The sequence below is a fragment of the Ambystoma mexicanum genome, chromosome 12 (assembly GCF_040938575.1).
Source record: "Ambystoma mexicanum isolate Mex_15411 chromosome 12, UKY_AmexF1_1, whole genome shotgun sequence".
In the NCBI taxonomy this organism is placed as follows: domain Eukaryota; kingdom Metazoa; phylum Chordata; class Amphibia; order Caudata; family Ambystomatidae; genus Ambystoma; species Ambystoma mexicanum.
Window position 1 is genome coordinate 451,034,111 of NC_090936.1, and position 13,068 is coordinate 451,047,178.

Sequence of the window (13,068 nt, forward strand, 5' to 3'; positions counted from 1 at the left end):
GTTCACCTAGTGGTTTACTGGACTGTCTCCAAGGTGGACATTTGTTTTCCTGATGGGTTCTGAAATGCATGGGTGTTCCTTTTCTGGGTTCTAGCAAGCTGCTTTCATGAGTGATCTCTAAAGATCATGCCTGTTAACTTCCCAAAGTTGTTCCAAGATTAATTCCTGGTACTGTCCCGAGGCTATGCCTTGATACAGGCTTCAAGAGGGTATTTTCTAAGGTGGCCACATAGTAGCTGTGGTGTGAAAGAGATTTAAGTTTACATTGTAGTGCTTTCATGAAGAGTCCTAAGGTTTCCTAGCAGAGGGTTTTTCAGACGTGACCAGCAGTGGTCCAAAGTATGCTGTTCCAATGGCTGTCTAATTTGTACTTGCATTTTAATGTTATAAGGACATGCAGAGTACTGTGAGAAACCTGAGAGGTTTCTCACGAATGGATCCCAGGGATTCTTTGTTCAGGTGGCCAGGGCACGGGCATCGCCTTTGGAACCAGACCCTGGGGGTGGACCAGTGTGGGAGGATCACCTGGGCAGCAGGGTCCTTGAGGACTGCTGGAAGAATGATCTGGAGGGAGACGCAGTATTCTCCCCTTTACGACACACCCCTACACGACACTTCCTCCACCTTTATATGTGGTTGCAAGTCCTGTCCCATTGCTCCCCTCTGCAATTCCAACAGGTACCCACATCAAGGGGAGGCGTAGGAGAACAAACATAACACCCTATATTTAACAACAACAAATTAGTTGCCCTTCTTCTGACAATATTAATCTTCCTTTTTCTAATACCACTCACAAAAACTAGAACTCCATTAATCCCCCATCACTTCTCTTTTCCAAAAACAGTGAGACAAAGAAGAGAGGTACTGAGAGGATGAAGATTTCTCAATACCACACAGAGACAGAAGACAGATTGCCCCATGCGAAGACTGGACTGTCCCACTCATAGAAGCAGACAAAGTCAGTCCTCCCTTGGGAACCAGTCTCACCTGAGACCTATTAAGCCTCCCCCTCACTATAAAAGGCAAAGCCCACAGGCACACACTGAGCAAGCTGGGGATGCTGGATGGAGCACAGAGCCCAGGAGGAGAATTCAAGCTGAAGAGACTCTGGAAGGCCTGGAGGATCAAGGACTGCCCAATTGAATACAGGGGAGGCTGCTGTGTGGAGAGGGAGTGCCAACTCCAGGGAGCTAAAACAGGGGCAGCCGGGGTCACCTGGCAGTGCCCACACCAGAGCTCCTCTCCTGGGCAAGCAGGAGAGCCTAGGCCTTCGAGGGTCATGTGGTAGGACCCTGACCTCAACAAATATCCCCTTGAACTGCTGCTGCTCCCAAAACGCCGGAATGCCATTTTAGGGGAGATAGCGAAGTGGTAGCGAAAAAAGGAAATGTGCATTCTGGGACTTGAATTCCAAAGACATTACATCTTGCAAATTAAGAGCAGTCCAAGCTTAGCCGATGGAGACCTGTGTGTGAACTTTAAGGAGGGGGTCAGAGCCCAACTGAGGGAGACTCCTGAAAAGGACAAGAAAGGAACGCACACAGCCAGTAAGTTGGCAAGCTACATGCAAGACCGGTGTGTGTTAAAGAAAAATTGAAGTGGCAACAGTATTTCACACAATTCAAGGCTGCACACGTGTGGATGAGATGCGAAGAAAGGCAGACCTGTGATGAACTTTGAATTCCTGATAGCTGTGAATGAGCTATAAAAAGTGAAGTGATCAAAAGTAACCCAAGGAAAAGGGGGCCAGGGGGAGTAAAAAGGTGAAAGTTGAACTTTTGTACTTATGACATCGAACTACCCAGAGCAAGAGACACTGGGGTAAATAACACAAGAGTGTGGAGGGAAAGTCGAAGTGGTCCTGTGGAGGTCTATAGTGAAAGCCACACTCATTCAAAAGTCTTCGACATCAGGAAAAGATTTGAGCCAGACTGAGGGAGACCTTTGTGAAATTTTGCTGGAAAAAGGTCTGAGCCCGACTGAGGGAGACCAACGTGAACCTTTTGCTTTGCGAGGTCCGAGCCTGATCGAGGGAGACCTGCGTGAACTTTCTGTTGAACTGTATTTTGAAAGCTGGAACGAGAGACTTGAACATGGAAGGCCAGGCGGGTCTCAATCCACATTTTGAGAACCTGAGGCAGGGTGTGTCATCCTGTCTACAGGGGCTGCCTTATTCTGTGCTGTCCAATGTGCAGAGGAGAGCTGACTCGGCCATCTTGATCCTTTATGTTAGAACACTGTTTTTCCTTAACATACACCTTTTCCCATGCACCCATTTATTGTAATACTATAGGGGCAGGCAATAGGTTTATTTAGTATAGGCCATTTTGTTTTGACTGACACAACTAAGACTGTTTATTATTTGATGGTAGAGAGTGCTCTCATCTTTAGAGATAGGGCCAAACAGGAGTTTATTCAACCCTTTTGCTCAATAAACACACTTGAACATTATATCTCTTGTGTCTGTCTTCACTTGTGATACCATGCCTCCCTTACAGTCACTGTGCGCTTTTCTTGAGGGATCTTTAAGGCGCCTGCATAGTACTTTCCTGAACAATCTCAAACACGTGCCTGCAATGTGAGACCTTAATGGAGCCTGCAGGCTTACTTTTTTGAGGAAGTTTACCACGTGCATTCTTTGGGTGAGAATTTCCCATGGTCTCAAGGAAACCCACATAGTGCCCCCCGCACCGCCCCTCCCAAGTAAATTCTGCTTTACAATCTGTTCTATGGTAGCTACTTGTAAGTACAAAAGGGCATGAGCAGGAAAAGGAGGTGGAATTTAGGGAAGGATAATGATAGCAGGGGTTAGTAGCAGCGGGAAGAGCATCTGCCATACGTACCACCTAGATGCAAGTCGATGAGGTCACTGTAATAAGACTCTCCCCAATAGTCTACAAATAGGAATCGTTAAAGAGAGTTATTGCATCACACATGCCCCACGTAGGAAGAATTCAAAACAGACAGCAAAAGCTAGAAGCAGCAAGAAATCAAGCAGGCGAATGTATATCTGGATATACACGTGCAGGCAAAGGGAGGCCTTTGGAATTCCAGGTAAGACCGGGAAAGATTTAGCATTAAATATGGCACTCGTGGGGTTCTACTTGAGGCCAGAACCTCAACTCTTTCTGCTCATCCTGAATTTCTTTCTGTTTCTTCATTTTGCAATCACACAACATGGCATTATGATATTCAAGCTTTGGCAAACTCGGTACAAGGATAATGCAGTATGCCTCATTTCACAATCGTGTTTACAAACTGGTTATCCATCAGTCTTCACATGGAAATAGCCAGCGATGTCACGGATGGTGAAGACATGGTGTGAACTTGCGAAAACAGAAGACTAAATCTGCAGTAAGTGCTGTGACAATTGGACTAGTGGTGTTACCGCCTGAGGTCATGCCAGTTCTCACAATCTTAGTGCCCTGAAAAAGCAGTGCTGATTAGGGAAACTGAATAGAAAATTTGTGCAATGCGAGTGATCATTCGGAAGTGTGAGCACCAGCCATTAAAGTCAGTATTACTTGAGACCTCATCTGCCTATTGCATCAATAAATCAGGCTGTTTACGGACAAAGTCTGCAAACTCTAACTGGAGAGATTTGATACAAAGTCAGAGAGTGAGGTCTCTGCATTTAATAAAATATTTGGAGTGCAGTTTGTTTTGCGTGTGCTTTATTGAGGCAACACCACTCCCTGCTGGGCTATTACTACTGGTTATATCCTTGTTAGGACGAGGCACCTTGTGTACACAAGTGTGTTTCCATAGCTGTTTCCAATCAATGATTCTTTTAGAAAACTTACCAGTTGTAATCTATTTTTTGCTAAACAATGCACATTGATCGAAGTGGTGTATTAATTTATATTTATCCAAACAAACGTATATTTCATGCCTCAAATCAGCAATTCTTGCTGAAAGATAAAAGAGTGAGTCCAAAAGAAAACACCTAATTGTCTTTACAACGATAGAAGAGTCAGAGAAAATAACCCTGTGATAAGGCAACTCAGACCAACCTTATTACATTATAAAAAGGACCTACCATAGGGGGCTTTTAATCACTGCAGGTAACTACAAGTTGTGTGGTTAACATAGATGTACTTCCATTCACTGCAATGATTTCACAAAATAATTATTTAAAAAAATATATACTAATTTCATATAAAAATAAATATATCTATACATATGTTTTTCACCTTATGGGAAAAAATCCTTACTGCAAACAATTCATAATGTGACTCCTTGTATAACAAAGATCAATCCATCTGATGTTCAACATGCAACAGTGCTAAATTATCTCACCATGCAATACTGTTGAACCTGGTGTGATCAAAAAACATACATTATACTTTCAATGTACTTGATTCATGACATATTCTTCATATACATCGTAATCTACACTTCATGTTTCAGTTCATTAACATACTAAATTTTGAACCTTCATCTGGAGTGTAATACTAGCTACGCATACAATGTTGACAAAAGAAATTGAGTACTCCAACTTGCAGGCGAGTGTTCAAAATGGACTACATGTAAAAAAAGGTTTTACAAAAACTAATTTCCCCTTTTTGTATTTTTGATGACAGCCCAATCTTCCTATAGAGACCGGCAGGTGACATATTATTGAGGTATAAATCTAAATCAATTAGGAATATTATTACGTGTAATGTAAGAGCATTAATCAATGTTATAAATACCTTCTCATTAGTTAGTTGTCTCATTCCCATTGCTCCATATTTTAAGGATGCAGGATCCACCTATTTAGAAATAATAGTTGTGATCTGTGGCGGGTCAGGAGGACGACACAGTTTCTGATTTTCCAGATCACTGGTATGTAACAAAACTAACTAAGGTGCTTGTCAGTCATCAGTGAGTCCATCAGGATCGGTGCACTGTCCAAACAAACCTATTCTAACGCTACCACTATTATAAGAACAAAAGCCAGGAGAATGACTCCCTTCTCCTGTGAGCCGCTTCTTCACCAAGTTCCAGTCAAAGTCATTTTAAATAGTTCCTGGTAACTACTTTTATTACGTCACACAGTTCTAATTACTGGGTTGCTGAAGGTTTCAAGTGTCTCTTTCCTTTGATTACTCTTTCATTCCTTCTTGTATTTCTCTTCTCTTCCTCTACTTGTATTCATCCTTTTCCTTTCATAGGATAACTTTGTCCAACACTTAGAACTTATCCCTTGACATTCTGAGTTCTTATCTTTACTTTACAGACTTCAGTTTCACTTTGGCTCTTGTTTTCCATTTCAATCTGTTCTCTCAGTTTGACCTTCTCACAATAGCGCCTATTCGGTAATATCTCAGAGTTATTTCCTTGATTTACTGGATTATAAATCTTTCAGTGAGGACTATCATACCACATCACAAGTATTAACGTTCCAGTAATGATTACCTTTCTCTTTTTTCAACACCAATTTCCTATTTCGACAGGGAGGAGTGTAAGAAACCCAGTAATGATTTTCTTTCTCTTTATTCCGTATCAATCCCTCTTCATTCAACATCAATCTCTTATCTCGACTAGGACAAAAACAAGCTCTCCAGTAATGTTTCTCCTCTTTAAGTGTCAATTTCTTATCTTGACTGGTACGAGTAGAAACATGCCAGTAATGATTATCCTTTTCTTCACTCAATGTCAGTATCTGATCTTGACTGGTGCAAGCATCAGTGTGCCTATAATGGTTCTTTTGCTCTTCACTCAATGCCAATATCTTATTTCGACCGTTACAAGTATGAACGTGCCAGTAATGAATTTATTTATTTCTCTTCATTCAATCTCAATATCCGATCTGGACTGGGACGAATATAAGCATACCAGTAATGATTCTATTTCTGAATTAATATTTTGACGTCCTTTCCTAATTCACACTCAATTGATTGTAAGAGTCACATTTTAATCTGAGTGCTGTTTATGATTGGTTTTATGAAACATGTTTATCCTTTGTTTTATTAATTGATTACTGGTTGTATAGGTGATGTGATGGGGTTATTTTAAATGTGAGAACAGTATTGTATTACATATTTATTAAACATTACATTTGTACTGATTTGTAAGTTACATGGATGTTTGTTTGATCTTATTGTGCTACAGGTGGTTTACATTTTATAGTGCAAAAGGTTTTCTTTGTAAAGCCAAATACACTTAATAAATAAATAAAAAGATTCTCGTTCTCTTCACTCAATGTGAAAATCTTATCTTGACTGGGACGAGTATGCGCTCAGTAATTATTCTCTCCAGTCCCCCTGCCGGGTCTCACATTTTCCCAGATATCTTTTGTGCTCCAGGACGATATCATAAGGACTATGGTCAGGTCGGGACCTTCTTTTGCACTCGTCAGTCTGGCATCTCCTGGTTCTTACGGTTTCATACACAGTCTCTGCCGTTTCCGATTTACTGGTTTGTTGTTTCTTCCGTTAAACAAAGTGGTGTCAGCGTTGTTCATGGACCTGCTGGACCGCCTATGTTCAACTTTGGTCACGCCACCACTTAGCTCTTGTTCTGGACTAGGACACCTTACCTTCACTTCTCTTCGGCTTCTCTCATCCCTTCTTGTCAGGTCCCCAGGTAACAGGCGGTAATGGTCTGGGTACTCTTTGGTGGCTGGAATTGGTAGTTGTGGTAGCTTGGAAGGGTTGGTTATTGGTTTGGTTGTGACTACTATTTTACTTAATGTGATATTCCTCAATGTGGACCGCCTCACGCTAGGTCATCGATCACTCAATCATTCGCAGAATGATTAGGCTGACACGGAGCTGGGGTGCAACACGTCTTTACTGCATCACAGTCAGACTCGAACTGCCCTGGGGCGGTAACCCCGCCCCTTAACCCACATGGGTCGCAGCCCACCAAAGAACAGAAATAGACAGAGGACTCGGCCTCTAATAACAGGTAAGAGTGGCGACACCACACCCTCCCGTCACTAAACTTTATGTCCCGCCCTCAGTTCATTTCTTCAATGAGGCGGTGGGGTTTCTTTCTCGTTCTCGTTGGTCGACACTCTGCTCGGACTGGCGGATCTGGCCAGGTCTCTGATGCTAGGTCGCCTTCAGAGTCTTCTCTGTCTCCTTCATAGGGAGCATCCCATGGCGTGAACTCGTCACTCTGGGTTTTGTCGCCCATGACTGGGACTCCCGGCATCCGTCTGAAGTGAGACGAGTTTCTCGTTATAGACCTGCGGTCTCCCTCCGCAGTGATGAGTGACCCCTTCCTTTTGACGATGATGAGTGGTTCCTCGCTGAACGCTGCTGTGCTCTTCCGATGCTGAGGTTGGCGGACCACCACCAGGTCTCCTGGTGCTAAGTCATTCACTTTGGCTCGTCGGGTGGCGTCCGCGTTCCGTTTCATGTTCTCTTTCATGTGTTCGTCTTTCTTTCTCATTTCTGTGTCCTTGTCATATTTATCTCCTTCAACTGCCACATGTGGTAGTCGTGTCCTGATCGTTCGCCCAAACATCACTTCCGATGGTGTCTTCCCAGTGGTGCTGTGTGGCGTGTTTCTGTAGTCCCGCATGAGTTGGTATAACAGTTTTTCGATTGGCTCACCAGTGATGCGTGCAATTTGTGTTGTGCGCTTAATGTTGCTCATAAATCTTTCTACTGTGCCATTTGCTTGTGGCCACAGGGGTGTCACTTTTCGGTGTCGAAAACCCATGCATTCTGCAAACCTTTGGAAGTCTTGTCCAGTGAATGGAGGCCCATTGTCTGACTTTACTACCTTGGGTACTCCGTAGGTAGCAAACATCCGATCTAGGGCGGGTATGGTGTGATGTGCTGATGTGGACGGGACTATCTGTAGATCGGGGCATCTTGAATATTCGTCCACTACCACCAGAATGTATTCTCCCCCTTCCATGGGCCCAAAGTGGGCGACAGCTATTTCCTCCCATGTTCCTTCCGGCAGGGCGGTCATGTTCAGGGGTTCAGGGGATGTGTGTGGCTTTACAAGCGCACAGGTGGGGCAGTCTTGCAGTAGTTCTTCCACGGAGGTGTCTAGTTGCGGAAACCATAATTTCTGCCTTAGCATTCTTTTGGTAGATACGATCCCTCGGTGTCCTTCATGGGCAAGTTCTAGTACCTTCTGCCGCAAGCTGCGTGGAATTACAAGTTTGGTGCCCTTTAGCAGCAGCCCTTCGTCTGATTTTGCGAGCTCCTCCTTCACGGCTAGAAGGCATGTGATGTCATGCTTCACGTCCTCATTCATTGTCTCTCGAATCTGTTTGGCATGTTTCCATCGCCCTGTTTCTAGGCATCGTAGAATTACTTGTATCCCTTGGTCAGAGATGGACTCACGAGTTACGTGATCCATGTCAAGTCCTTGTGGCGTGTTGCTGTGGATGACATATGTTATGTACTGGTCGGCTATGGAATGCTCTGGACCGCATGTGTCCTTTGGGTGTCTCGAAAGAAAATCTGCCGGGTTCTGGTCTTTCCCTGGCCTGTGTGTGATGGTAAATTGATAGTCTTGTAATCGAAGGGCCCATCGAGCTATCCTGGGCGGCATTTTTGCCCGAGGGTTGCCATATATGAAGATGAGGGCCTGGTGGTCCGTTACAACTACAAAAGGCTTACCATACAGGAACAAATGGAAATGTTTGCAGGCCCAGACCACAGCCAGACCTTCCTTTTCTGCCTGAGAGTAGGCTTGCTCAGTTTTGGAGAGGCTTCGACTGGCATAGGATATTAAATGCTTTCCGCTTTCCTCTCTGTCGTCCAGTTGGGTTAGAATGGCGCCTAGGCCAACCGGACTGGCGTCAACGATGAGTTCTGTGGTCTTCTTCGGGCCGAAGTATGCCATATTCCGGGCGTCGGAGATGCGGTCCTTGATGATTTGAAACGCTTCTTGGCATTGAGGTGACCAGACGAATTCTGTGTTGAGCTTGGTGAGAGCTCAGAGAGGTTCGCTGATGGAGGCAAAATCTCATATCTGGTGCAGTAACTTGCAAGTCCCAAGAATGACCTGAGTTCTGAGGTGGTGGTGGGCCGGTTGGCTTCTCGCAGCGCACTAACTTTCTCTGGGTCTGGTGTCATGCCCTTCTTCGAAAATATGTGCCCAAAGAAACTGAGTGTTTTCTTGCGAAATTCACATTTCTCCTTGTTTAATGTGAGCCGTGCGTCTTCCAAAGCCATGCACACTCTCATTAGAGTGTCATCGTGTTGCTCTTGAGTTTGGCCGAAGACCAAGATGTCGTCACTGTAGTTCAAACAGTTTGGCACGTGCTTATGACATTGTGAATCTCTGCTTGAAAAATTTCGGCTGCGGATGACACTCCAAAGCTTAGTCGCTTGTAGCGGAAAAGTCCCATGTGGGTAGCGAACGTTGTTATATAGCGAGAGCTTTTGCAGAGCTCCAGCTGGTGATATCCTTTGTTTAGGTCCAGTTTTGAGAACACGGTCGCCCCATTCAAAAGATGCACCATGTCTGTTATTCGAGGGGCTTGGTGGCGTTCTCTTAGAATGGCCTAATTCGGTCTTCTCATGTCCACGCATATTCTGATGTCTTGGGAGTCTCTCTTTGGCACCGGTCGGATGGGAGAGACCCATGGGGTGGGGCCCTCCGCTGGCTCAATGATGTCTGCCTCCAGCAATTTGGTCAGTTCGTTTTCAACTTGTTTTTGAATGTTGATGGGGATTCTCCGGTAATGTTGGGCCACGGGTGGGACACTGGTGTCGATATGGAGCTCGATATGTCTGTCCTTTAGTTTGCCAAGACCCTTGAATAGTGATGGAAAGACTTGGTCTATGCTTGCTGTGGGGTCGAGGTACTTGTGTACCATGAGGCGATATAATATGTGGATGAGTCCCATCTCTATGGCTGCTTGATAGCTGAGTATGCATCCGCTCTCAGTAGCCGCTTCCAGGACGTGCATGGGGATGTCTTTCTTGTGCTCTTTATATCGACAGGAAGCCATGAAGTATACTTTGCATGCCAAGGGGGTCTTTGAGCCATATGGATAAATAAGTGTCCGAGCTGGTTGCAGGCGAGGGGCGTTTGGTATGCTTTCATAGACTTTCTCACGGATTACATTTACGGTCGCCCCTGTGTCAATTAGAAATTCAGCCGCCGTCTGGTTCCCCTGTATTCGGAGTATCGGGCTATGTTCTTTTGCTGTACTGTTTCCTAGTGCGTATAAATATCCCTTTTTCCGTGGCGTTTCAGGGTGTCTTTCGAGTCGATGGGCTCCCTCATCTGATGATGCGCTCGACACACTGTCAGACTGTGGCTGCTCAATGAGGCACCGTACATATCTTCGGGGTCTTCTCCTGGTTTTTGATGGTAGGGTTTTGCTCTCCCTCCAGTCTCTTCTGTCATGCCTTCTTTCTGGTTGTTCGTCATTGTGTTTGTGGCGCCCTTGTTCGTGGGGCTGGTGTGCTCCCCGAAGGTAGTGGGGTGTCGGCTGATTTTGTTCCGGTTCTGCTATGGGTTTGTTGCTTCTCCCCGCTCCTCTCATTTTGCTGCGGAATATGAAGCACACGGCCTTGTAGTGGTTTTCCCCGCCGCACGCGGAGCAGTTCTGACCCATTGCAGGGCACGTTCCTTCGTGGGGGTATTCGTGTCCACACCGGTAACAGAAAAGGTCACTATTTCTTGCCGTCCCTTCTAGCTTGTTGATGCTCTCGTGCTTTCCGTGGGTGATCTTTATGTCGTCTAGGCCTTCAACTTGTGCGGCGAGAGCAGCATGGGATCGCGCCAGGCGTAGGATTTCTTCTAGGCTGCGCGGCTGTTGCAGCAGTCGTTTGCGGAAGTCGGCGCTTTCGCACCCCACTATTATTTGTGATCTCTGAGCCTCCTCGTTGGAGTAGTTGTTGAAATCACAGTGTTTCATTTTTGCTTGAAGTCTCATGACGAATGCGTCTATGGTTTCACCTTTGTTCTGTTTGGTAGTGGGGAATATGTGCCTTTCATAGTCCACATTGGTGTGGGGTGTGAAGTATTCTGTGAGCGTTGTCTTCAGCTTAGTGTATGTGTCTATGTTGCCTTCCGGTATTTCCTCAAGGAAATCTCGCACGTTCGGTCCCACGGCATGGTTTAACAGGTTGAGCTTCTGTTCATCCTCCAATGTACCTGCCGCTTTTAAACACACTTCAAAATCCCTCAGCCATCTCTTCCACCTTGATCCGAGGGTGCCGGTGTCAGTGAGGTCGAAATTTGCTGGCAGCTGTGTTAGTAGGCTGTCTGTCATTTTCCTGTGTTCTGTCCTGGCTGGAGTCACAGGAACTGTTAATGATTCTCCTTCTGAGCCGCTCATGAAGGGACGTTGCACTTGAGTTTTCCTATGACTGTGCTGGATGGAAGTCTCTTTGCTCTAGTGCGGTGGGGCCTTGGCACCACAAGGGGGCGCCGCTCTGGTTTGCCGGTAGCTTGCAGGCGCTTTCCCGCCTTGTGCGTTGCGATTTTGCACGCCTACCGAGGGGGGCGCTGTGCCACGTGTTGGCAGGCTTGTGAGGCCTAGTGTCTTGCTGGGGGCTCTGATCTGCAGCCATGGTGTTGCGTGCGCTGTTGGGCCTTGTGGAGGTGACGATAGGAAAGAAGGGAAAAGGGGGCGCTTGTGCTTACCCTTTAATGTGCTCTCGTTGGAGCGGGAGGTTCGCGCCTCCACCACTCGTCTTTGCTCGTTGCCGGCGGCGGGAGGCCAGTGCTCCTCCACCGCCCGGAATGCGTGAGCAGGGAATTACTGCTCTACCTGCCAGTGCTTCAGCGTGCGCAGCAGGCCTCGCTGTCGTCGCCGTTGGCGGGAGAAAATCCGTTCTCCACCGCCCGGATGATCCGCCACGCGGGGAGCCGTCGCGGTTGCTCCGCCCGCGGGAAGTGTGTGCGCCGGAGCTCGGGAGATGCTCGCGCAGGGGGGGGGGCTTGTCCCGACGGTGGGGAGTCTTCGTGCTCCAACCCACTGAATCAGACTTCCCCGCCGGGTGCGGTCCTGCGCTTCCAGTGATGTTGGGCAGTACACCACGAGCGCGGTGGACCTGATGATGGCAGGCACGGTGGGACCTCGTGTCCGCCTCGTCGCCAATGTGATATTCCTCAACGTGGAGCGCCTCACGCTAGGTCATTGATCACTCAATCATTCGTACAACGATTAGGCTGACACGGAGCTGGGGTGCAACACGTCTTTACTGCATCACAGTCAGACTCGAACTGCCCTGGGGCGGTAACCCCGCCCCTTAACCCACGTGGGTCGCAGCCCACCAAAGAACAGAAATAGACAGAGGACTCGGCCTCTAATAGCAGGTAAGAGTGGCGACACCACACTTAATAACAATATCAGCCAGCTACTATTGTCTCAGATTGACAGCTTCCTGCACAGCAGTGATTGGCTTGGAGTCTATTGTGATGCAGTTCGGAACCTCAGGAGAGGTTCAAAATTGCCTTTCATTCAAGATCAGCTCAAGAGAGGTCACAGCTTTGATGAGTTCCACTTTTATATGGGAAAACCAGAGAAAAACCCAATGCCAAGACAACTACAGGAAAAGGCAGAGAACCACAAACTCAGATGAGCGCCAAAAGCTTTAACATTAAGTAATGTGTGATGTCGTCACATTCCTCCCCTGTCACGTGTGAGGGAACACGAGGCAACAGGAAGGGGAGGGACGGGATATGACGAAGTAAGGGACTTCGGAAGATCGTGTGAATGAATAAAGACGTGTTAAGAGAAACTCCGCGTTTGCGTATTATTTGTATTGTGTAACGTCCTACACAACTCGACACTGGCGACGAGGGAACCCAAGCAGCACATCACATGAGAGCATACGGCGGGTGTGAGTAGATACGCTCCCCGCCAGCTAAAACTTCCTGGAAGTCCGAGCGAGGTCTCGTACGCACCTGCAATAGACGACAGTTGGTCAGCGGGTGGAGCGGGTCGGCTCCCCGCGATTGTCGCACGCAGTGCGCGAGTAGAGCACGTCGGCTCCTCGCGTTGACCCTTTTCCAAAAGAAAAGGATTTAACGTGCGAGTGGAGCGTAGTTCGGCTCCTCGCACGAAAGCGTGTGAGTGGAGAGCGTCGGCTCCTCACAGCGCTTCCCGCCGAAAAGGAAGGCGGCAACATCAGCGGGTGAAGCGCGTCG

At 46.9% G+C, this 13,068-nt stretch overlaps 1 protein-coding gene across 19 annotated transcripts in view; it reads right to left on the reverse strand.

Moving 5' to 3' along the window:
- Nucleotides 1-13,068, reverse strand: part of MICAL3 (microtubule associated monooxygenase, calponin and LIM domain containing 3) — a 2,299,897-nt gene that overhangs the window by 273,430 nt on the left and 2,013,399 nt on the right. For 15 of the 19 annotated variants that reach the window (XM_069628665.1, XM_069628668.1, XM_069628663.1 and 12 more), the window contains one exon: nt 2,844-2,894. The exons of the other annotated variants lie outside the window; for them this stretch is intronic. In XM_069628665.1, coding sequence (XP_069484766.1) covers nt 2,844-2,894 — 51 coding nt within the window. The remainder of the gene's footprint in view (nt 1-2,843; nt 2,895-13,068) is intronic. 19 annotated transcript variants of the gene reach the window in all.